The sequence below is a fragment of the Vanellus vanellus genome, assembly GCF_965231255.1.
Source record: "Vanellus vanellus genome assembly, chromosome: 11".
NCBI classification, from domain to species: Eukaryota; Metazoa; Chordata; class Aves; order Charadriiformes; family Charadriidae; genus Vanellus; species Vanellus vanellus.
Window position 1 is genome coordinate 17598237 of NC_138916.1, and position 26582 is coordinate 17624818.

Here is a 26582-nt window from a genome sequence, read left to right on the forward strand (position 1 = left end):
GTCCAACACAACCAGCACTTGAAATTGTCAGGCATGCCTCTTCAATAATAAGGTTTGTGTTTCAAGTTCACCGTGCGGCACAGTTTCTTGTTCCAGTCTCGGCTGACGTCATGGCTGTTTTTGCCAGAACAGCATGGACCCTGCACTAATTACTGGAAAAGCTTCTTTTTGCCCATGACCTCAGCATACTACTACATTCATGAAACTCTGCTTAATTAAATACAAGATGACGATTTATTTTTAAAGGCTTGAAAATTCAATTTAAGCCCCTATTTGTGGTCAGTGGGAAAGTTTCCTTCTTGTACCGAGGCCCTTTGCTGTTGATTTCCCTGACAAAAGGAAAAATATGTCCCTAATCTTCATGGTCTTTCAAGCAACCTTCCAAATCTGTTCTGAGGCTTTTGGCATCTATACAGGTTTTGTCTGCTGAAAGAGGCGATCCCGAAGTTAATTGAAAGGTTAAAACTGCTATTAGGACACTGCGGGTAGCACCAAAATTGTCAGAGACGAGGCTGCGTGGCTTCCTAAGGAGAGCAAATGCAGCTGGAAAGATATCAAAGACAAGTGTGGAAGGGAAGGAAAACACACATGGATGTTGCTGCAAGAGCCCAACGCAACCGGGAGGCTCTGAAGCTGAAAGGTGAGAAAACTTCTTTCCGTCCAGCACTGGGCATCTATTAGCAGGAGGATGATGTGAAAGCTGAAGGAAGAGATTTTCTAGCATTGATGTTATAAAAAAGAATGAGGGTGGGAAGACCTACTTCTTCTGTTCTTGGAAATATTCTAATACATCAGCTGTCAACAGGATGGGCAGGGAACTCAGCAGCCTAGACGAAACCCAGTCACAAACTCCACTCGTCCTCACAGTAGAAGCCTCAGACGTCCAAGGGAGAAGTAGGGGGACAGTACGACTTTGGGGCAATTTGCCTTTAATGCAGTTTGAACTGTACATCCCTCCCCCTACACCTTCTTGCTTTGCTCATCTTCCGAAGGATATCAGAATAAGGAGCAGGTAAGCCTTATTAGTTTTGTTTATAGCCCCCACAAAAGCAGCAGGTTAGATGGAGGCTGTAGAGAAGGCCACGCTATCCTAAGGGAGTTGCCTCCAGCGCAGCGAACTTGGCTCTCCCTAATGCAAAGCAGTGGAAGTTTGCTAGAATGTAGAGTTTAAAAAAAAAAAAAAAATCATAATAAAAGACTCCTCAATAGCATGAGAAAAGCTAAGCCTTTGATTTTTTTTTTTTAACTAATTTCTGTCTATTCCCATAAGAATCCCATCTGCAAAATAACCTTGAATACAGCTACTCTGCCAGAAAGCCAGTGGACTCTCGGGGTTGAAGCAGAAGGCAAACATGGCCTGTGAGCAGCTACAGAGAAACACTTTGGGACAGTCACCTCCTTGGCATGGAGCCAAACAACTCTTCTGTGCGACAGCAAAGGCTCCACCACAACAACAACTAGAGAAACCTCAGTCAAGACACATGGCCTCCTTAAACTGGTATATCATGTATGTACAAAGGGCCCTTGGATGGAGCGTATGTGAAACACCAGCCCCAAAATTATGCAAAGCTACAGGACTGTTCAACGCAATGCAAGGGGAGGTTACAAAAAGGCCACGTCCTGATCTGCAGCCAACGATGGCTCTCTTGAAACTCCCCCAGATCGTAGAATCATAGAATGGTTTAGCTTGGAAAGGACCTTGAAGATCATCGAGTTCCAACCCTCCTGCTGTGGACAGGGACACCTCCCACTAGACCAGGTTGCCCAAGGCCATGTCCAGCCTGGCCTTGAACACCTCCAGGGATGGGGCCTCAACAACCTATCTGGGCAACCTGTGCCAGTGCCTCACCACCCTCACAGTGAAAAACTTCTTCCTAATGTTTAATCTGAACCTGCCCTTTTCCACTTTAAAACCATTCCCCCTCATCCTATCACTACATGCCCGAGTAAAAAGTCCCTCCCCAGCTCTCCTGTAGGGCCCCTTTAGGTACTGGAAGGCCGCAATAAGATCTCCCCAGAGCCTTCTCTTCTCCAGGTTGAACAGCCCCAACTCTTTCAGCCTCTCCTCATAGCAGAGGTGCTCCAGCCCTCGGATCATCCTCATGGCTCTCCTCTGGACACGCTCCAGCAGGTCCATGTCCTTCTTATGTTGGGGACTCCAGAGCTGGATGCAGTACTCCAGGTGGGGTCTCACGAGAGTGGAGTAGAGGGGCAGAATCACCTCCTTTGACCTGCTGGCCATACTTCTTTTGATGCTGCCCAGGATACGGTTGGCCTTCTGGGCTGTGATCACACACTGCTGGCTCACGTTGAGCTTCTCGTCAATCAGCACACCCAGGTCCTTCTCCTCAGGGCTGCTCTCCAGCCGTGGCCTGCTGAGCCTGTATTTGTGCTTGGGATTGCTCCAACCCAGATGCAGGACCTTGCACTTGGCCTTGTTGAACTGCAGGAGGTTGGCATGGGCCCACCTCTCCAGCCTGTCCAGGTCCCTCTGGATGGCATCCCTCCCCTCCAGCGTGCCTACCTTGCCAAACAGCTTGGTATCATCGGCAAATTTGCTGAGGGTGCACTCGACCCCACTGTCCATGTCGCCGACAAAGATGTTGAACAGTACAGGTCCCAGTACTGACCCCTGAGGAATGCCACTCGTCACTGCTCCACTTGGACATTGAGCCGTTGACTGCAACTCTTTGAGTGCGACCGTCCAGCCAGTTCTTTATCCACCAAGTGGTCCATTTGTCGAATCCATGTCTCTTCAATTTAGAGAACAGGATATTGTGTGGGACAGTGTCAAACGCTTTGCACAAGTCCAAGTAGATGACATCAGTTGATCTTCCCTTGTCCACTGTTGCTGTAACCCCTTAGTAGAAGGCCACCAAATTTGTCAGGCATGACTTGCCCTTGCTTAAGCCATGCTGGCTGTCACCAACCACCTCCTTGTTTTTTATGTGCCTCAGCAGAGTTTCCAGGAGGATCTGCTCCATGATCTTGCCAGGCACAGAGGTGAGACTGACTGGCCTATAGTTCCCTGGGTCTTCCTTATTTCCCTTTTTGAAAATAGGCATTATGTTTCCCCTTTTCCAGTCGGCAGGATCCTCACCAGACCGCCACGACTTCTCAAATATGATGGCTAGTGGCTTAGTGGCTTCATCTACCAGTTCCCTCGGACCCACGGATGTATCAGGTCCCATGGACTTGTGTACCTTCAGATTCCTCAGGTGGTCTCGCACTTGATCTTCACCCACAGTGTGCGGTTCTCCATTTTCCCAATCCTCACCTTTGCTTTCTGTGTCACGGGCAGTGTGGCCGCAGTCCTTGCCAGTGAAGACTGAGGCAAAAAAGTCATTGAGTACCTCAGCTCTGTCTCTGTCCCGGGTAAGCAGTTCTTGTGTTTCCTTCCAGAGAGGGCCCACATTTTCCCTAATCTTTCTTTTCTCGCTGACATACTTAAAGAAGGATTTTTTGCTTGTCTTGATGTCCCTGGCCAGATTTAGTTCTATCTGGGCTTTAGCTTGTCTAACCCGATCCCTGGCTGCTCGAACGATTCCCCAGGCTACCCGCCCCTGTTTCCAGATAACTAATACAGCCTTGAAAGGGGGGTGACAGAGCTGACGATCCATTTTCATCTAACAGGATCAAACAAGCATCCTGCTAAACCCCGGGGAATGTTCTTCCAAAGGGCAACCGCTCACAAGGCTTTGATGTTCTCCTTCCCTACATCTGAGAAGATGTCAGACTTGGGGGGGGGCGGGCAAGAGTCTGGGACAGGTTCTGACTTTTGGCAAACAGTTCAAACAAAAGAGGAGCAAGTAAGTAACAAGCACGGCCAATACTAAAAAGATTGCTCAAGAGGTCTCTGCCCCCCTGCTTTGAAACCGCTACAGGAACAATGTAAGCAAACAAGTCCCCAATACATGAACCGACTGAAGGAACCATCAGTGGGGCAACGCTTCTCTCCGCATCAAAGACCGTTGTTTCCTTCGCCTAGACTAATATCTGAACTTCAACAGCCCTTTTTCCCAGAGCATTAGCAAAAGTGAGCTAAACTTTCTGGCACTCTCAGGAGATAAGTGGTTATCATCTCTAAAACAAGCCCAAATCTGTTTTTATGAGGTTCAGTAACTTGCCCGAGATCACAAAGAGCTCCGGGCAGTGCTGGAACAGATGCTATTGGTCTTGATCATCTCTCTTCTGCTCCGGCTGGTAGATGGTGGGGCTTTCTCCTAACATGGGTTGAGCACCGAGTCCTGCACTTTGCAAGCATCAGGGCGTTCGACTGTCAGCTGCCGTAACTCCCTCAGACACCTTCCCCAGAAGCAGAACAAAAAAATTTCTGACTCATTAAAAAGGTGGAAAAAAAAAATCCAAAACCTGGGTGTGTCAGGAAGAGCGATGAGCCTATTTAAAGCCTATTTACAAAGGTTTGCATTTTGGTAAGCTAAAAACACATGCAGCTGAATAAATCACGCACATGAGTGCATCCACAGAAGGGAAGAGACGTCTCCATGCTTCACATCACCACCAGGTTCATGATGCTGCCCCACACCCCTCCGATTGCCTTCAGTCTACTCCAAAAATCAGGCCCTTTGGCCAAAATAGCAATCAAAAGCAAATGATGAAATACAGAGCATCGCCACACTGGTATCATCCAGCAGTATACCAGCTCAAATTTTAACTCTTCTGACAAACGTGACAGCATTTCTACCTGGCTGACGTCTCAGACTGCAGAGAATAACTTCTTCAAGCGCATAGCTAAGCTTCTCTTCTTCATATTGGTTTTTTGCCACAGTGTGAAATTAGGTCGTTTATGCTGGCCTAACTGTGACAAAAGTCAAAAAACCCCATTCCTTAATTCTTCCTGCATTGCATTTTACTCCATTCCTCCTTCTGCTCCTCAGTTACTTTAAATTTAGCTTGGAAACAATTCAGGACTTGGAGCTTTTTTGAGAAGTGCCAACATATCGCAGGAAAAATACAGGAATTAAAAAACTATTGCTGTCTGTGATGAGATGAGCGCAGCAACTGTTTCTGTTGTGACAAAGCTAATTCCTCATCTTCACCTAAAACCACACTTCAAAAATGATTTGAAATGAGACAACAACTCTTCAACTAAAGAATTCCTTACTGGGCCACTTATTGAAACGCGCTTTGGGCAACACGTAAGAGGAAAAAATGAAACACGTAAGAGGAAAGAGACCGCAGGGTTGCGGTCTCTCTACGTATCCCTACAGAGACGAGATGGATTGGTATGACAGCACTGCATCCTCTACACGATAACGATGCAAAACAGTGAGCAGAAGAAAAGGTGGTGATTTCTGAGCATTAATAATTACAGACAAGTTAACATACAGCCTTAGACCTGACCATCTAATTGGTACCTGTGTCTGTGATCTGGGGTGCGGTTAAAAGCGCAGCAGCAAAACTCTTCAGGCTTTTTCTCGTTAAAATAGGCGCGCATGGAGACAAAACACCCCTAAACAGAGCTTTACTAAAACATGATTTCATTTCCTACTCCTCTAAAAGTGGAAATCCTGTCCAAACCTCCTATTTTCAGCATTCACATTTGAGCTATCAAACAATGGGCCCCCAGCCTGGGCAGCTATTTAAAGCCCTGCTGGAAGCACATGTTTGGGTTTGCCTGGTAGGTGACTAAGGACTCCAGTGCTAATTGCGTCCTCTGAGTTACCACAGCGGGGCTGGGTTGAAAGAGGTCTCACGAAGAGATTTAAGCAGGACAGGAAAGCCAAACAGCAGATGTGGTGAGTCTCATGGAGTATCTCGGATCTGCATCCAAAAGATGGTGGCTCGCGGACAAGGAAATCAAGGCATCTCTTGTGGCTGTCCAAAAAGTGGTTCTTCTCTGCTTCAGAAATCCCAAATTCTGGTTCTGAAAATTGGAGCTCATATTTGAAGTGCATTTATGTGATTTACAGAGTTATTGTATTCACTCTTGCAACACAGGAAGCCTTATGAAATGCATAGGCACAGTACCAGCAACAGACAGAAGCCTTTGTTTTTCATTTTAAACCTTCAACTATTAACACAGAGAGCGTAGAAAGATTTTTTTAAAGCCCTTTATACTGTAGATGTCCTAAAAATCTATAGAAGTGTAAGACCCCTACACATTACATCACAAATAATTTCAATACAGATTCAATCACTTTTTCCTGTGACTGATGTCATCTAGAACTGGCATCATTTCCTTTTAATTACACTGCCTAGAGCAACTAAGTACACCAAAGAGGATGGACTGCAAAAAGTCATCTTGGCTGTGCTATTTTATTCTATTTTAAGGGTTTTTTTTTGTTTCATAATTAAGAGTATTTTCAAATCCACAACTGGTATTGCCAAGTGGTCATTTGTTATGCAACTTGTTTACCCTTTTGGTCTACCAGCACAAAGATTGTATTTCATGAAATATAGCTTTTTCTATGAAAAGTTGTTTCCTAGGGGAAAACGCACTCTGTGGTAGAAAAGAATAAAACATGAACATATGTAAAGGATTTCACAGTAAAAAAAAAAAAACAGTTTGCAATGAAGATACTTCCAAGCTAATTGAAATTAGTTTTCATCTATCCTTTTAACTAGCAGAAAAAAAGTAGAGGGAAAAAAATAATCTGAGAACTACAGGAATTAAGAACAAGTAAAAGACCGAACCTTCTTCACCTTAGCTTAAGGATGGAGAGAAAGCTCCCTGGGAGTGAAGGCATTTGGAGTGAACGGGAGTGTTTCAGCCCCGTGGAAACTGCTGGCAACCAGCTGCCAGCAGACAGACAGTCTCTCAGGCCCTTTTCCTGCCTCTAATTTCACTCCTGCTCCCCTTTGAAACCCACACAAGAACCCCGCACCTCCTGAGATCAACCAATAAGAAAAAGCGATGTAGGTATTCCAGAGCAAAGGCTGAGCGCGCTGGAACACATTGCAGTGGTACACTCAAAGGCAATTATATCTCACAAAATTACTGTACTTATTGTTCCAGTGACTCAGCTTGTAGACAGGTTATTTCTCACCCTTCACTTGCTTGATGAGGAGCTGCGGCAGCTCTGGACTTATAGTACTGGACCATCTCTCCCTATTTTCTTCCACTGAGCTCCTCTGCATTGCCCAGAGACTACACTCCAGTTTTTAAATGCAAAGCAACATTTGTGCCCCAAAAGTGCAGCCATTATCGTGACGGCACACAACTTGCACTAGATGCACTGCACAAATACTCCAGCTCCCGCAAGAAATTTCTCCCCAAATCTGCCCGAGAGCTTCCCAATGTCAAGATACTCGGTACTGAGACCTGTACTGTTCAACATCTTTGTCGGCAACATGGACAGTGGGGTCGAGTGCACCCTCAGCAAATTTGCCGATGATACCAAGCTGTTTGGCGAGGTAGGCATGCTGGAGGGGAGGGATGCCATCCAGAGGGACCTGGACAGGCTGGAGAGGTGGGCCCATGCCATCCTCCTGCAGTTCAACAAGGCCAAGTGCAAGGTCCTACGTCTGGGTCGGAGCAATCCCAAGCACAAATACAGGCTCAGCGGGGCACGGCTGGAGAGCAGCCCTGAGGAGAAGGACCTGGGGGTGCTGATTGACGAGAAGCTCAACGTGAGCCAGCAGTGTGTGATCACAGCCCAGAAGGCCAACCGTATCCTGGGCTGCATCAGAAGTGTGGCCAGCAGGTCAAAGGAGGTGATTCTGCCCCTCTACTCCACTCTCGTGAGACCCCACCTGGAGTACTGCATCCAGCTCTGGAGTCCCCAACAGAAGAAGGACATGGACCTGCTGGAGCGTGTCCAGAGGAGAGCCACGAGGATGATCCGAGGGCTGGAGCACCTTTGCTATGAGGAGAGGCTGAAAGAGTTGGGGCTGTTCAGCCTGGAGAAGAGGAGGCTCTGGGGAGATCTTATTGCGGCCTTCCAGTACCTAAAGGGGCCCTACAGGAGAGCTGGGGAGGGACTTTTCACTTGGGCATGTAGTGATAGGATGAGGGGGAATGGCTTAAAGTGGAAAAGGGCAGGTTCAGATTAAACATTAGGAAGAAGTTTTCCACTGTGAGGATGGTGAGGCACTGGCACAGGTTGCCCAGGAGAGGCTGTTGAGGCCCCATCCCTGGAGGTGTTCAAGGCCAGGCTGGACGTGGCCTTGGGCAACCTGGTCTAGTGGGAGGTGTCCCTGTCCATGGCAGGAGGGTTGGAAATCGATGATCTTTAAGGTCCTTTCCAAGCTAAACCATTCTATGATTCTATCCTCCAATGCTCACAGCAGGCTGTGGTCAGGGCTTTTGACACACGTAGACAGGGATGAGGTTGTACTTCTTTTGTTGGTTTGTTTGCCAGATTGCGATTTGAGGCTTTTTATTGTAAGTTTGGGGTTTTTTTTTCCATCAGGGATAAAGCTGCTCCCGCAGCAGCGGCCGGCGATGAGGCTGCTGTCTTGCAATGGAGTTTCACTTCCCTGCGTTAACACAGACTTTCCACACTACCGTGTGCAATCTGCTTGGCCCTGCAGTGCCTCAGTCACCCTCCCTACTCCACAGAGATGTCGGGAAGAAAAATATCTATTAAACATTATGACACTCTCAGTTACTACAGTAATAAGGACTTGCTGAAAAGCTCTGTTTATGACCAACAGTAAGTAGGAGAAGCGTCCGTAACATAAGTGGACACATCCATCCCCAGCAACACAATTTCAGCAGCAGAGCTGACGTACCTCTCTGCATCCTCCCCTGCTTGGACCTTTGGTAGTTTCTTGATACCCAAATTCCAGGAATCAAGCTTTGGCAACTAATGACATCCAAACTAGAGCAACATCCAGTGCCGGAGCACCTCTCCCTGCCATGTAGATGGACCTTAGCGTGGGAAGCGTCTGATGAGACAGTATTAGAATTTGTTCTGCAGAACTACAGAGTACCTCTGGTAACAAGGAAAACTTCTTCAGTTATAGAGAATTTGAATCAGATCACTCAGAAATACAAGCATTTTAACAGCGACAGTAAAGCAACAGTTAAACAAGGTTTTGGTACCTTCTCACCAAGGCAAACAGAAGCTTAGATGCACCATGTACCTGGTTTGTCCTCAGGTTGGCAAAAGAGCTACTGGAAGCACACAAAGCATCACCCGCTGCTTGATTCTTGTAATTCAGTAGCTCGTTTTGATACTTCAAGTTATGAGAGATCAGCTTAGGTGAGAATCTCTTTCTTAGAAGGGGAAATTACTTCCCTTAAATTCATAACACAGTCAATAATGGGGCAGGATAACCACCCCATCCCACCCTTCTGAGCAAGTACAAAACCACAGGCAGTACTTCATCCTTTTAGTGACTTCTGAATCTACATTTAGCTACATCTTCAGGTAAAAAAAGCTGCTCCCATAAATTTACAATCAGCGGTCCTTTCTTTTATTACGCAGAGAAATAAAAACTTACACTTGAACAGTACTGTTAACAGTATATATTCAATATTTAAGGCTCCTGATAAAGACAGCATATGAAAGAGGTAGATTGCTCTAGTAATTATATAAAATGCAACAGTCATTTGACTGCAATTCTAAGCTTTATTTAGGCAAAGTCTTTCAGGATAGAGAGAATTTTCACACACAAAGAGAATTTAGGAGGTATTCTGACAGTTTATATTTCCATTCCATTTTCTTTAATTTCTCATCTAAAACCACCTTATGTTGTTGGGAGTATTTTTTTAAATGTGATTTCCTTTGAAAGCTTTGCTAAAACATGCTACTTAATTTTGGCAGCAGACATAAACAAATCACTTCTCTTTCTGTTTTTTTTTATGCCTCCATACATCTCCAAAACTACTGAAAAGTCAAGAAAAAAAAAAAAAAGATTTTAAAATCTGGTTTTGTTTTTACATTAGCCCCAACTGAATTACGGTTACCCCTTTCAGCCCAGCCCCTGATGGACTTCAGATGAAGACCCCTGGGGACCACATGAAACTCTGAGGACTTGGGACAAGGAGGATGAGAGAAGAGCCTCCAAGCCCAGAAGGGAAGCAGAGGAGGTTCAAGGCAGGCTGGCGGAGGGGCTCCATGTTGCTCTTGAGTACATCAGACCTTCCTTCGTCCACCTGAGATGTCCCCGAGGAGCGGCAGCGCTCCCAGGGATGTGCAACATGTCCTGCGTTGCAGGGACAAACAAAAGATGCTTGAAGCTGGAAGTGGAGCATGAGATTTTGGCTAAAAGCCGCTTGCGGGAGGTTCCTTGCAGAGACACTTGCTAACTGGACGTTTAATCAAGGGCTGGTCTCCCACACACTGCCTCTTGTTCATGGCTAATCCCGCAGCGAGGTCAAATAACGCCAGCTCTGAGTCACCACAGCCATCTCCAGGGCAACTGGCAGAATATACAGTGTAAACACATGATTACAGATTCACTGTCGAGTTCAGGAAGGAGGAGGAGGAGGAGAAGGAGGAGGAGGAAGAGCTGGGCTGAAATAAGTCATGCTCTTACTGAAATCTGAGTAGTCGGCGCTGAAGCAACACCGGACAAATGCATCGGTGTCAGCAGAGGGTACGAAAACAACTGTTTTCTCCCAGTTTCCTTCTCCCCAGCACCCCCTTCACCACTAAAGTCTTTTTTTTCCCCTCATGTCGTTTCTCCAAAATGAGGCAGAAGCACAGCAGAGGGTGTTACCCACATGGTTCCTTACATCTGAGACGTCACCTCTTCCCTCGCACCGTGGCCCCAGACAGTGCTATCCGGCAGGAACAGGACTACCTTCCCGTGAGGTCTGTTAAATCTTTGCCTGATACAAGCTGCATTTTGGGACAGCACCCATCCCTACGTAGCATCCTACGCCACGAGGATGCCACAATTTTACCAGGTCCAAAAAAAAAAAAAAAAAAGCAGCCCATTATAAATAAAGGAAGAATGGAGAGCAATTCGCTCCTTTCCCTTTGAACCAGGGGCAGAGTCAGATTTCCCACTAACAGTGACAAAACCAGTGACTTAGTTACATTTGGGGCCGGCAGGACAGGCAGAGCCCAAAGCATCACCCCGGGTACCGCCTGGCATCCACCGCCCCAGCAGCATCCGCCGCTGCTCCGAGGACATCAGGGCCAGCGGTGACAGGAAAGCATCACTCCTGCCCAGAAAAAAATCCCACCAAGCCAGCGGGTTCCCGCGCGGGCTGAAGGGGAACACTGAAGCTTTTCAGTTCCTTTCTTGGCGAGGCAGCCGCCGTCCCGAGGGGGAGGTGAGGTCATCGCCAGCGGGGCTGGCAGAGCCCCGCGCCCGCCACACAAAAGCAGGGAAGGAGTCACCCCCTCTGCCCCCTCCTCTGGGAGAAAATAAGCACTAATCTAATTGATCGCACGGGGCTCCAGTCGTCGGTAACCGTAAAAAGACTTCCCCTCCCAAGCCCACTGAACAACCCAAACGGCACAAAGAGAGGAGGAAATGAAAAAGATACGGTGGCCAACTTTAAGCTACTCGTCTCCAGGAGGAAAAAAAAACGCCTTAGCCCAAATTTTACTTCACGTGCGTCTCTCATAAAGCAATACTTACAAGAGAGATAAAAAAGCAAACCCAAGAAATACACTCGATCGCTTAAGCTACCCTGTGCGCAGTGAAAATGCCAGGCGTTTTCTCACACCAGTATCAATGTGCCGCATAGCAACAAGTCAGAATGAAAGGTTAATGGTAAGGACCGCAGCCTGGAACACGCTCATTCCCACGGTCCTGAAGTCACCAGAGGAAAATGCTGCACTGATTTGTTTTGTTTTGTTTTGTTTTGTTAACGGCATGAAGGCTTAAAAAGAGTGGTGGGCTCTAATGTGAAAACCCATCCCGTCTGAACCGGCTGTGCTGGAGGGACGGCACCAAGCGCCGCTCGCTTGCCCGCCACCGCAAGAGGTTCAGAAACTCTGTGCCGGCACTGATCTGCATGACAGGATTTAGGGGAAAAGGGCTGTATTTCACCAGGACTACAGCAGTGAACCTCACCAAGTTAAAGAGAACCTAAGCGTAGCTAGGACTTACCGGGGTGTACACCATTTGGACAATAGCATCTCTTGCAAATGTGTCTTCCATTACCTTGCTCACGTTTAAAAGCTTTTTACTATGCGTAAATACAACAGTGTATTTTCTACAACAGAGTCCCACAGTTACGCATTAAATAATTGCAATATCAGAATCATATAATTCTAGTGAAATCACGCAAGAGATTTTTAAACGGCAAAAGCAGTCATCCAAACCACACTTCCTACAAATGAGTAAATGAGGAAAAAGACAACCAACAAAACAGCACTGCTTTTTAGTCCACTTGAATTAACCAAATTTCACAGACTGATACGCTGATACGCAAAGAAAGGCAATTGTTTACCAGGAGAAATTGTCTCCAAACTCCCAGGATTAATCTTTCTCGTGCTTGTGCAGTGTTGGACAGTTGACCCAGTGAAGACCAAGTAAAAAACTACATCATCTTCAACTTTATCTTCCTCAGTCAGCTGCACCGTAATAAGAGAGTCACCCTAGGAAAAAGGACAAGAAAAAAAAGGTTAGGTTTACATGTGCAAGAACTGCATTGCATAAAATGAAACTTCTCTACCTACAAGGCTCCTGCTCCCTGTTCGCACACTCACTCCTTTCACACGACTCGGGGCCCGTCCTAATTTTCAGACAGGCGAGTCACCCTTAGCATGCCTCTCCGCATCCCAGCCAGCCAACCAGCTCGGAAACACACCGAGCACAGCTCTGGGCAGAGATATGTAGAAATCTCAAGGGTATATTCAAAATACCGACTTAATATGGTGGAATCACGCCAAGTCCGGCAAACATGAGCACACCCCCCCCACAGGGTTTTTTATACACACACGCGCATATATATACACACACATTTCCCCCCAAATATGCATAGCTAAAACAACAGAACTGGGATAGTGGCCTAAAATTGCCGCTGTCTTCATAAATTTGAACAAGTTCCCTAATTCTTGCTTGAGCGCTGACGTTTCCCCCCGTCCAAGCTAGCCACGGTGTTGGTAGTTCCAGTGTAACCAACTTAATTTCTGAACGCATCTCTCATCCGCAATCCATAAACACACAAAGATACTGAAGTTCAATATCCACTGAGATTTCTTCCACCATCGTTACCAAAACCCAATAAAAGTGGCTGTAGAGAGAGCAGTAGCTCTTCTCACTCATCTATAAGCTCATGACTTGGTGAAAAGCTCTGTACATTATCAAACCCAGCAGTTCGTCAAGCCCCGAAAAGAAATGTCATGATCTGTCGGCTGAACACTCCTACTTAATTTTAGGGACACTTTTTTTCCGTATATCAGTATATTCTATCATTTTGCTCATCTTTGCTATCAGCAAAAATTATGCTCATAAAGGGCACACACGTTATCATAATTAACCTGGCACAGGACACAGTAAATACACCCAAAATTCATACACCTGCATGGCCAAGGAGTGATGTGCACCAACTTCAGTGAGGGGAAGGGGAAGGGGAAGGGGAAGGGGAAGGGGAAGGGGAAGGGGAAGGGGAAGGGGAAGGGGAAGGGGAAGGGGAAGGGGAAGGGGAAGGGGAAGGGGAAGGGGAAGGGGAAGGGGAAGGGGAAGGGGAAGGGGAAGGGGAAGGGGATGGCTTGCAGTTGTTGCAGCACTAAGCCAAGCGCGTTCATTTGATCTCAGCGTACATCATTTCTCCGCCTGAAGAATTACATAAACCGCGAGACACCGAGAACAACAGACTGTGACGTGACCTTCTGCCCCTTTTCTACCAAGATCAAAACCAGTCGGATGCCCCAGTTTTACACTGCAGCTGCCTTCGCCCGCTCTCTGCCACCACCTCTCTGGGCACATGGCTAAGGCTGCAAATCTGGAAAAGATTACTATTATTATTATTGCAGATTATGTAATTCTGATTTGCCTACCCAATAGAATACGCACGGCGTTTCATTTAAAGCCTTCTCCTTAAGACCACTCAGTTCACCCCTTCTCTTTGTCAAACACCGCTACCGCAGACAAATCCCAGACTCCTCCTGTACCCCCGTGCCGCGTTAGCATCGCTTCCCGTGCTCCGTCTCACATCTCCCCACACACGCACACCCCGGTTCTCCCTCATCTCAGCCCCTCGCACGCCCCAGCACCGCTTCCTCCTCCAAGTTCACGTCCAGTTCTCCTCCTCCGGTCTGGCCCGTCCGGTACCTCTTGCCAGGGGCAGGCTTGCACCTTGTTTTGATAGAAACGAGGTTTTGCAGTGCAGCACAACCAGCCCCTGGTCTTAAACACAAATAACAAATAGCCTTATAACACACGGGAAAGAAAACCACAAATTCAAAAGAGATAAACGGAGCAGCGAGTCTAGTTTGCATTTCCAGAGGTTGCAAAGTTACAAACGTACGTTTCAGGAAGGTCTCGCGTGATAATATCAGAGCAGACTTCCAGCTGGGGAGAAAGGAACCATGTAGCAAAAGTATATATTGTATGTAGTCAGTGTTAAAATAAAAACAGGTGCAAAAAGAAATAAATCAAGCTTTAAATTCAAGCATGACCAGTTCACATGCTGAGTTGAAAACTAAATATTCCATTTCAAGCAAATGGATCCAGTTTTGAGCGGATGTTCAAACCCAGAAAAGCTGAAGTTTTAACCTACAAACCCTTTGTGCTTTGGTTTTTATATCCGTCTTTGTTCCAACTGTTCCTCCCTTAAGGCATGAACTTACAAAGTACTTAAAAGGACTTAAAACGCAGGTGACATTTCAGGACACATCAACAGGGCTGATTGTTTAAAGTGGTATCTGTTAAAGGACATTTTTCTTGTATTTAACTCAGAAATCAAGTCCAGCTAGTCCAGTTCCTGTGAAAGGAAAGCAAACCGGCACAGAGTGCACATGAGAAGACACCTGTCTATCCACGCAAACTACTCACATTTCAAGGATATGCAATTTAATTTGCAGCGTTACTGCAAAAGCTTGTTTGCATATTTAGTTATTGACGAAAAACATATAAATACACTTAAGAAACCTCAACACCAGAGGTTCCACATAACCTGAAATCTGTCAAAACCGGGACTTAAAAAAAGATGGTTGAACTTCTCCTATAGATACCTGACCCAATTTTGAAGGTGGCCCAGCTTTGGAGGGTGGTCCGACCAGATGACCTCCAGCGGTCCTTTCCAACCAAATTATTCGAGACTTCATATTTATATTTTAATTCAGTTTATTTCAGTTACTGCTTAAGTCTAGGGGGAGCACAAATTACCATCAGCTGATATCAATTTAAGAGGCTCTTCAGCTGTGTCTAAGTAGCACTTTACTGTAGGATGGTGTCCACCACGATGCTCCCTTCCCCTCCTCCTCTTCTGGAGGACCCTTCAGCAAAAGACTGATGGGGAATGCCCAACAGCCTTATAAGGATTAATTAGCATCTTTCCATCTTTTTTTTTTTTCTTTACTTGAAATTTTAAGTTATCTGCAAATATCTTCAGCAAGACCAATGATGTGCCACTTAACCGCTGTGTGCTTCGGTGTACTTAAAGGTGTCATCCGAGGTACCCCTGAGCTGTCCTGTGCCTGGTACAGCTCACTGTGCGCGGGGGGATCCGAGATCCCAGAAGGAAAAGAGGAAAGCACGAAATAAGAAAGACCGTTCTCCTTCAATGCACATCTCTACTTCAAGGTTATTAACGATTTCGTTGTCCACTGCTAATTTTAATTTGATTTTAAAAGGTTATATTCAAACAACGTATTTATTTGAAAAGGAAATAATGCACAGAACGAGCCCCTCGCTTTCCAACATTTTTGGAGTTAAAAAAAAATCAGTTACAAATGCAGCCAAATTCCTCCAACCCACATAGAAGACTTTTCGAACAGCCCTATTGCATTCAGCCTCCAAAAACATTTTAATTGAAGTATGTTTACCTTTATTCATTTAATATTGTCCAAAAACTGTCATCTGTTCAGTATCACTGCCACACAAGGTGGTTATTATAACCCCTCTTTCATCCCGAATGGATAGAAATGGGAGGCCAGCCTGCCAATATCCCTTTGGTGAAAGTACAGACAGATCAAAGTCGTTCTCTGGAATGCTCCGACAAATAAGAATAATTTAATTTCAAAACTAGTTTGGATCGACTAATATTTACTTGGCTTAAAGCCCATTGGAAATGAAAACATTCCATTTTGGTCCATTCATGAAAGAGGTCACCCTCTCCCTCACTCGGATCTGGAAATCTCTGGTTTCAGATAGCTGTAACGGGACGTAAAGAAGGTGGATGTGGCTCTTTCCCCTAAACGCATTCCCTCCCTCAAGCCAAAGGGAGAAAGCGGGTCTGCCTGGCCAAGGGACGGCTGCACTGGAAAAGCCAAGCCTGACCTCGGGCTTTAAACTACTATAAAACAATTCAGAACGGGATTTCAGAGTGGCAAATCTCTGAACCTTTGGCTTCGTTAAGGCGGCAGCAACGCAGTTCTCTCTAAAAACGCCCAAATGCTGTTACTAGGTCTAAAACCCCAAAACTAAACAGACAGTACACCTGTTCGTCAGTGTATTTTGCTGGCATTAGGACAAATTCACCTTTTTAGGTATTTGTTTTTCCAACGCTGCAGTTAAAGGCATGTGGATCGTGCGCAGGCAAAGCACGAGCAACTCGGTAATCATTTCTTCCTTCTCAGACTTGTTTCTGTGCCTGTTAAAACGGACTACCTTCAAAGGCTTTTTTTTTTTTTAAATAGATGACCTCAGCAATATTTGGAAGTGACAATGAAGCGAACAAAATCTTTAAGCTCAAAAGAATTAAGATCACTTATGTTATTAGCTCAAAAATACTATCTGCTTTCCAAAAAGAAATAATTGTTTTAAGCATGTATAGACATCTTTCTTTTCCACTTCAGGCTCTGGAAATGCGTCTGGTTTTGGGGAAGCGGTCATCATTTGGGGCCACAAGGACAGCCCCAGCAAATGCAGAATTGAAGACCTCGAGACGAAAATCATGAGTTTAGCTGGCAAGGGAGAGTTTCCCCTACGGGATATCGGTTCTACCAGCAACAGGTACATATCTCTACAAGGGACTACAAAGGACAAAATATTCTTAGCATGTTGACTAACAAATTTTAAAGTTTCTAAAAAAAAACCCAAAAACCAAACCAAACAACCAAAAAAAACCCAAGCTGTATTTTTATAGCTGAAGCATGTGATTTCTAACCTGGTTTTCCCCCCATGGTTCATACTGGGAATTTTGAAGTACGTTATCTAGCACCCACTCTGACCTCCCCACACACAGAGTCTAAAAATACTTATGAAAACGAAGCGCGTGTTAGATAGCAACAGTGAAGCACTTAAGCATCACTTTAGCATTCTGCTTTTAACGAGAAAACACTAACAACCAGTAACCCTGAACTTATTCTGTATAGAAAAGAAGAATTGCTGCTGCTGACCACTGCCGTCTCCGGCCGCTTTGGCGTGCCGGTAGAACCAAGCCAGTGCAATCCTACTGCGCAGAAAGTCCGTATGTTACATGGGTTAGAGAGTGACAAGCGAAGAAACCTTCCACCCAACGCATTTCCTTCTAAAGAGCTGTTGTAGATGGCGTTACGATGCTTTATTAAAGAGGCGGAATTAGGCACCGGATTAGATGAGCAAACGTAGCCTGCCACTGCAACAAGTTTTGTTTTGTTTCCGCTATTCATAACATGAATCAGATCCTTGTTGGGTCATTGCTTATTGCATTATGTTGGGACACAAAAGGAGAAATATGCTTTTGAAATAGATTTTTTTTTTTCCCCATTTAGGAAGCTCTGAATAGCTCCTAAGAGAGCTGCACTGTACCCAGGAGGACAGCACAAAATCACAGTTGTGGTTTCTTCCTCTCCTTCAAGGAATTCAGGCTCGTTGGTATCTTTCTTTATTCATTTTTAAATGGAGTTGGACTTGCTGTTACCCCAGCTACTGCTCAGCACAGAGTACACACAATGGGGCTGCAATCACGGCAGAAGGCAAGTCCTTTCTCATCCCTGCGCTTCGCGTTTCCCCATCGACGAAATGGAAATCGCGGTTCAAACACACCAAGTTATTTTTTCATCCAAATGGCTTTTAAAGGAAAAAGCTGCCTTTTCAATCATATTACATTTTCTTTGGAAAGTGCACAGGACTGACAATAATTAAGTTAGACAAAATCAAAGGGAAAGTTGAGACAATTCCACCTCAAATTGAGAACTGCAGAATACTCTGGAAGCAGCTGGAGGATGGAAAAGGCAACTGCAAGGCAGCTTTAGAAAACGTAGCAGAAATCATCCCACAAGAAAAACAGCAAAATGTAATTGTTTAGATGCTCAATGATCCGTCACCATCTACCTCTGCCAGGACAAGAGGTCAACAGCTACATTTCTGCTCCCACAGAGCATCAGCCCCATTTTGGCTGAGTATCCTGGAAGATCCAGGGAGGGCAGTAAGGCACTGGCACAGGTTGCCCAGAGAAGTTGTTGAGGCCCCAGCCCTGGAGGTGTTCAAGGCCAGGCTGGACGTGGCCTTGGGCAACCTGGGCTGGTGGGAGGTGTTCCTGCCCATGGCAGGGGGGTTGGAACTCGATGATCTTCAAGGTCCTTTCCAACCTAAACCATTCTATGATTCTATGATCCCCCCCAGTAAGGTTACTTCAGGTCGGTGAAAACACGCGCAGAACCCCCTGGAGAACCATCTCTGGAAAGGACGCCCCCAGCACATGGATACATGGACATCTCTGGGCAGAACAAAACCAGGCGCAACCACATGGGCTCCTGACTGCAAAAGCAGATGGGAGTTTGGACAACTATTTTTACAGGAAACATGACGGTGCTCTCGTCTCCTGGAATAACCCTTCTGATTGAGAAAGGCTTGGATCCCAGTTTTCCCAGGTCTGACTAAGTGCTCCGGCCAATCAGCCGCGATGCGGGCACCGAGCACCACCACCGCTGGCTCATTAAACCAAAGGATGCTCTTCTTCCACAGCAAGAAAATAACCTACATCCAGCAAACTCTTCCAGGCTGCTATTCCCAGGTTAACAGAAGCAGATGAGCCGCTTAACTTAGAGGGGTGGAATCTGGGGATGGGTCCTACCTTCAGAACATCAAGCTGAGCCCCCTTCCCCCTCTGCCTTAGAACAGGGTGAGTTTGCCAGTGGACCTCACTGTATCTTGAGTGCATTTTCTCTCATGGGAACATTATTAGGGCCTCTCAGTTGCCTCCTGGTACTTCACTCCCGGGTGCTGCAGTGCTGCAGCTCGAAGCGTCCATTCCCTTTTGCCAATGTGGGCATTTACCCTGCAAGCTCCCAGCACACGAATATAAAAGGAACGGACCAGGGGATGAGGTATCTGTCACAGCGAGATAACCGCAGTCATTACAGACATCCTCAATTTCACCAGAACGCATTGACTCAGATGAGCATTTAGGAGAAAAATCACATCAAACGCAGTTTATTCTGCAGAACTCCAGTCCCCAGAAACAAAAGGTAGGGCGGTGAAATCTGTCTGAACACGAGCAGCTCTAGAAATCCCTCCTCGCCTGGAGATATCCCCCTCGATAAAGGCAGTGACCTGGGTCAGGAGCGTGGAAAAAGATGGATGTCGTTGGGCTGGAGTGTTGCAACCTCCTGCAGATAAAACCTCCAGGGCAAGACTCCAGAAATAAACAGAATGGAAAGCTGCCAATTTGGGGGAAGGTTTGGGTCCTTTTTCATAGTCAATGACTTCAAACTCCTTCTTCATCTTAGAGGAGCATGAAGCAGAGATTTTTTTTTTTTCTTAAAATAAATAAATTTAAAAAAAATCACAAAGGAAGACAACAAGAACGACTCCAATGGCTTAAAAACAGAACAAAACAAAACAAAAATCTCCAAATGTAACTTTAGTTCCTTTTTAAATTAAGAGCAGTGCTGTTATTTCTGCCAGAGAAAGGTTTCAGGTTAACGGCACGGATACTGAGCCCCTCTGTGATGAGAAAGGCAGATTTTGCAAAGCAGTCTCTTACCCGTAGGAAAACGCAATCGCAGGCTCTAACGTCTTGCCCACAGGCCACCAAAAGAGCAGAACGATGGTACAGGTTTTTCTGCAACTCGGGGTGTTACCTTCCAGATTGCATTAACGCTGCACTGAGCCAAGTGCTCTCCCCTTCCAACGCTGGCCACAGCGCCCTGCCTGCGACACTGACCTGTGTGCGAAATAACTTCCTTCTCTCCACCACTTTTCTTTCCCCAAAGGTGAGAAAGGATTTGGTTCAAAAGTAAGTTTAGCTCAGCACGCCGATGGATAGAAGATTGCTGCGGGCCAAAGCAGGGAGAGTCAAGAGACCATTTAGTTAAGACTCTTTGGGTAGGAGTAGGTGGGAAAACACGGATATCTATGGTGGGAAAACACGGATATCTATGGTGGGAAAACACGGATATCTATGATAAACAGCCCTGAAGTGTTGCCTCCAGGCCCATCCTGGCTCCCACAGATCGGTCCTGAGTGCCACCTGTGCTGCAAACACAGCATGGCCACCCTCGACGTGCCTGTCTGCAGAGCCAGCATCGTCCCGGCTGAGTTATTAACGCAATCTCACAGCCACACCACATCCCAAACCAGCCCAGGTGCCTAAGCCTGCAGCAGGGTTTATTTGCAAAGAGATAAATGGTTTAAGGAGAGCAAGGGACGGATTTCTTACTCTGCACCGGCGCAAGCAACACAAACTCCTGCAGAAATGGGTACACTGGAAGAAGTCTGTTATTAGTAGCCCACATCCTTTGCCAGAGGATGTCTCCGTCCGACTCCAAATCAATCAGCTCAGAGATGAATCTTTATTGAGTGTCACGATGCTATTATAGGTATCACATACGTATTAATCCAGGCAGCTTTAAGGAGATCTCTACAGCCTGCCAACAGAAAATCCATCAAAGTAACAGGATCTCGTTAGTGCTGAAAGAGACACATGATTTATCTTTATGGGTACATCTTCGTGACATACCACTCTGCTGCACAGAGCCAGGCAGGTTATTAGATTGGGCTGTTAATAGCTAATTTAGCTGTATCACTGCCGTAGCATGGGCGGCCGCATGCTCCGACGCTTGTTCAGAGCATGTTTAGCGCATCTGCTTGGTGCGGGACTGTGCTGTGCAGACAGCCTTCACGACACTAAGCAGCCAAGGTCACTTCTAACAATTTTTAGCACACAGGAAGACGTGATAAAATTAACAATAAAATTAACTGCAAAAGGGAAAAAAAAAAAAAAACAAACCACACCAAAGTTAAGGAGAAAAGCAGAAAGGAGGAGAAAAGCAGAAAGGAGGAGAAAAGCAGAAAGGAGGAGAAAAGCAGAAAGGAGGAGAAAAGCAGAAAGGAGGAGAAAAGCAGAAAGGAGGAGAAAAGCAGAAAGGAGGAGAAAAGCAGAAAGGAGGAGAAAAGCAGAAAGGAGGAGAAAAGCAGAAAGGAGGAGAAAAGCAGAAAGGAGGAGAAAAGCAGAAAGGAGGAGAAAAGCAGAAAGGAGGAGAAAAGCAGAAAGGAGGAGAAAAGCAGAAAGGAGGAGAAAAGCAGAAAGGAGGAGAAAAGCAGAAAGGAGGAGAAAAGCAGAAAGGAGGAGAAAAGCAGAAAGGAGGAGAAAAGCAGAAAGGAGGAGAAAAGCAGAAAGGAGGAGAAAAGCGCCATTCAACCATTATGTATTATATGCGAACATCCAGGGAAGAACTGCTACAATAATTTTATTGTTGGGGTGAAATTGGCAGTATGGTGAAGGAAATATTAATGCCTTTTGTTGTTTATTCAGGCAGTTTAGTGTTAGGCAGACCACTCGTTTAAAACGTCGTGCGCTCGCTGTCCTCACTCGCCGTGGCTTGTACTGCCTGAATAAGCACCTACTGACAGTAACCCCAATGCCCCTCCACAGCAAACCCCATACAGCTCTGGTACAGGGAAGGGGAAGGTACGGAGAAACACAGGGAATAACACACTGGGGGTTGTCCTCTAAACTATGCAAGTCTCCATGTAACGCCACCGCATGAACACAAAGACAAAAGACTTGGGGTATGTCTCTACAGGAGAATACCCCCTCCAGTACCATCCAGTCTCCACAAGCATGGATCCTGCCATTAGAGGTTTTCAGAAATTGTGGAAACTAATCGATTCCTATGAAACACACCCAAATTGATGGGAATGTCTTGATCTGGCCTCATCCTAAAGCCTCTCCTGTTCTTCACTACACTGTTAGACAACCAAGCCAGATAATTTTATTACCAGCTGCATGAGTGATTGATAGCATTTCCTGCTAATTACTCACGCAGCAGTAACAACAAAATCGTAGTGCTTGGGAGAAATAGCAGGCAGTCTGAACGCATTCAGTGACGAATAGAAGTTGAGCTATTCTCTTGGCATCAGAGAGGTGGAGAGAGTCACAATTCCTGGAAGATAAAGTACACACGATGACACATCACTTGAAACAACCTCCTGTCACTGAAGTGTTTTCACAAACAGCCTTGATGTATCTCAAAGGAAAAAAAAAAATAAATCAGGTTTGAACACTAACTTCCAAAAGCATAAGATGGCAGAAGGATGGCGTTTTCCTGGTACTTCAGCCTCCTCTACAGTACAGCAAAAGCCTCAAAGAGACAGAGCACAGAGCGTGCTCCAAAAGGTTCGTTTTCCTGCCAGCTGCAAAATATCCTCGCCAGTCTTTAAATATTTCACAACTGCAGTACTCGGAGCTACTGTAGTGATTGAGGCACTCTTTAAAGTGCCATTTTTTGCCATTAGAGAACAGAAACCATTATAACCATTATCTTCCTGAAAAAGCACCCCCCCCCCCCCCTCCAACCACAACTACGAGGCAGATGAAACTTTTGCAATACTTCGAAGAAACGCTTTGAACCAAAGATAAAAGAACACACAGGCTGCCCTGCAGAGCGCCCAAAAACTTGTCCTGCAATAGAACTGCCGCTTGATGGCAGTGCACAGCACCGATCTTTGGACGGAACGATTAATCACAGTTTATTTTCTTTCCTACTTGCGCCCAATACGGCATTGCTGTCCCGGGCGAGGCGGAGGACGAGCGTTTGCGGAGCCCCCGCCTGCAGCACAGCCTTGAGAAGCAGACAGGAGGCACCGCAGGTAGAGCCCAGGAGATCTGGGAGTTTATTTGAAAACATCACGCCTTCATCAAACTCACGTCTTCGTAACCACTACCCTCACAGCGGCTCTGCTGTCAGAACTGCCTGGAGTCTAACAAAATGACTGTCAGCACTTCGTTACGGAAAATAAAGTGGGGACGTGTATCTTGACTGATAAGATGGGAAATTTGTTTTGTCACTCTAAAGGTAACATAAGAATATTTACAAACTCTCTATATAAATGCATGCCACAGAGGAAGAGTAGTTGAAAAGTATTTTCATCCTCTTAAACACCAAGTCCTGATCTCCATTGCTCATTCCTCCGGAGAGGAGGGGAGGCAAAATTGCCAGCCAACGCTGGGGAAGGGATGCAATCTCTTGGTGTCCTTCCAGATATTAACCAGCTCATTGACCACCACAAGAAATAAAGAACCCTAAATTCAGAGCCTAAGAGGTATGTGTCATTTCACCCCGTTCTTATTAATACTCTTCATGTGACAATGTAAGGATTCCTTTTGCGTTTTCAGAAAACAGATTGAAGCAACCTAGGAACTCCCCAAAAGAGGGGATCGTTGTCTCCTCTGCTTTCCCACCCCTACCCCTGTACCAGCTCCAGCGTCTTTCTTCTGAAAGTTGTATTATTTAAAGTTCACATGTAAGGCTGCGAAGCAGTGGTGACTTAAGGGCAGAATTTCAAACAAGTGCTCCAGACTTCGTTTAAGCTAGTCCATTTATTGTTTACCAGCTCGTTCATACCCGCAAAACAGGATCACAGAAGAAAAGATCAAATAGACAGTTATGGGAGGAGGACCTGCACCCAAATCACCGGCATCTTCAGTTTCAGATAATATGGAAGAAGCATTGAGAAGGGGCCTCTCAGCTGCAATTTAGTCAATGGCTGAAAGAAGGTGATGCTGATGGTCAGGAGGCCTCTTCCAACTTCTCCAGACAAAGCCGCCTTCAGTAAATGCAAAGAAGTGACCGTTTCACAAGTAGTCCTATACTAACATCACACAGACCTCAGGAGCTAGCGAATGCCTCGCTTAGGAGGGGCAAGCCAAGTGAACAGTCTCGCCGTAACCCATCTGTGCAACCTGAACTCTTCATTTGGGTACCCGGGAACGGGGAGGCAGCAGGCCGCTTGCCAGAGCATGGTGCGGAGCTCAGGTGGCAGCTGCCAAGACACCCATTTCAACAGAAGGGATGACTTCTTGCATGAAGTAGACCAGAATTTGGGAAGTGAAAGATGAAAAGAATCTGGATCAAGGACCTAAGTAACAAAAACTTAAAAGACGAGGTCAAGCACAGTTTAGCGAGGAAACTATTTTGCCTGCAGAATGAAAGCAGAACCAGACAAGTCGCAATGTGCTTCTCTCAAAAAAATCAGTTTACTCAGGCGCCCCAACCAACTTTCTTAAAACCAACCAAGAAGCAGGTTCTGCCACAACCAACACAACCAAATACTTTATTTGTAAAAGGCGCTCAGAGGCCTTCCACTCATTCATAATTCAAAGACATTTTGCAGGTGGGGCAGAAAACTACTTTGTCATTAAGAAGAAATCAAGTACCCAACAAATAAAAGACAAGAGGTTTATCAGATCCTCTCACCACAGAGCTGAACTAAACATCAAGGCTGGTTCTGCTCTTGCCTAAGGACCTCAAGAGAAAGTAAGACGGGGCTTCCGTACAGTGATTTTCGTGAGAAATCCCCACATCAAAAGCACGCAAGGTATGTTCTGCTTTTTCTGCTGGAGTGATCTCAGATATTCAGGCATCGCAGTGGCCTTTGTCACTACAGATGCCACTAAGCAAGCAAATTTAATGTTAGTAGAAAAGTAACTAAACCACAGCTGCCAACCTCATGACAACATTTTACTGTAGGATTATAAAGGTATTTCATTTTGTCCTTTTGTCCCTTTGGTAGAGATTTCTGAAGATCATTAATTATTTGGCACACAATGGCGCACACAAGTCACACCTGAGATGGTTTCAGCCGTGGTAACAAGCCGGCCGCCGGGCAGGCACCTCTGCACGGCACCTCGATGCGCTGGCGGACACGGGGAACCACGGCGCTTGGGACACACACGGCTGCCACAAGCCTCAAGCTCTCTGTGTTGTGACCTTTTTTCTATAATCCTTTAGTATTTATTCAAAAGAGGTTTGTTTTTTTTTCTTAAATAAAACATGAACATCAGAGGTTAGCTCCATGGTTTTTCCCAGGAATACACAGTGCGCTTCAGCAGGGCATCATTCTGTGTAAGATATACAAGCGGGAGAAAAACATTATAAACATTACCCTTTCCTTCCCATTTTAGATTAAAGCAGGACACTCTGGGAAATCTACAGGAGTAGTTCATTCATTAACAGAAGAGAGGACCTACTGTACCCAACACCCAGGTTACACTAAGAGAGGGTCAATGCATTCCTTCTGAGGCTTTTGAAGTTCATACTTCATTAAGTCGCATGACATTTTGGCTTGGAAGTGGGAGCTCTCATCTCTATCAAAACTCTCCTTGAGAAACTCTGCAAGTTACACAGCTCATAAGTGGCAGTTTATACAAGAGACTCCATCCACAGCCCTGATTAAAGACCAAAGTCAATGGGAGCATTTTTATCAATTAAGTGTTTGCCCTCCCATGCAATCACCAGTTATGACACATTTGGGTTTGTCACTCCAAATAACGTGGGCACACCTTAGACAAACCATGCAGAGGAGGAGTGCTGTGATTTAAAACAAGTTTGTTCCTTTTAATCAAAAAGGAAAAAGGAAAAAAGTTCGCAGCAATACATCACCCTTCTCCAGCTGCTAATCTTTTCCATTTCACACCCACTGATCATTATCGCGGTGAAAAAAACATTCCTGTCTTAAAGGCAGATCTAAGGTTGTAGCCTTGCTAGTAATCAAGAGAAGATGACACTTAATGCTTCCCAGCTCGTCCCCTGCATGTTACTCCAGTCCTGTTCCAACACATTTGTACCCAATACTGCTTCTAAAAAAAACCCCATCACTGATTTCAGAGCAGGAGGAGATGCGAGTGGCTTAGAAGAACAATCAGGAACGTTACTAAGATCCTATAGATTGCAGAGGCTGACATCGGAAGCCGTGCAGGTCAATTCTGAAGTCAGATTTTCAGGACATTGTATGCAGCTGAAGACTCGACCTTCATCATTCACTCACGTGCACTCTATTTTTATTAAAGTTTGGTTAGAAGTAAGGACACAGCTTGTGATCCTTGATCCTTTTGCAATTAAATCTCCTGCTGAATACTCTGCTGGATTCTCAATTAATGATACCATTTATAAAAAGATCAACACTTCGCCTTTACAAAGCTCTTTCCCATTTTCTTTCTCTTGCCTGGATGGTAGCAACAGTTGAGGTTAAGCTAAGTGACTAATTTAAATTACTAGTTTTATAAAGAGAGATCTTAATGATGGATAGGGCTTTGAGCAACCTGGTCTAGTGGGAGGTGTCCCTGCCCATGGCAGGGGGGTTGGAACTAGATGATCTTCAAGGTCCCTTCCAACCTA

At 45.7% G+C, this 26582-nt stretch overlaps 1 protein-coding gene across 1 annotated transcript in view; it reads right to left on the reverse strand.

The window, feature by feature from the left end:
- AKAP13 (A-kinase anchoring protein 13) overlaps window positions 1–26582 on the reverse strand; it is a gene marked incomplete at its 5' end in the record, with an annotated part of 158770 nt that overhangs the window by 127806 nt on the left and 4382 nt on the right. The window contains one exon of the mRNA XM_082488901.1: window positions 12323–12470. Coding sequence (XP_082345027.1) covers window positions 12323–12470 — 148 coding nt within the window. The remainder of the gene's footprint in view (window positions 1–12322; window positions 12471–26582) is intronic.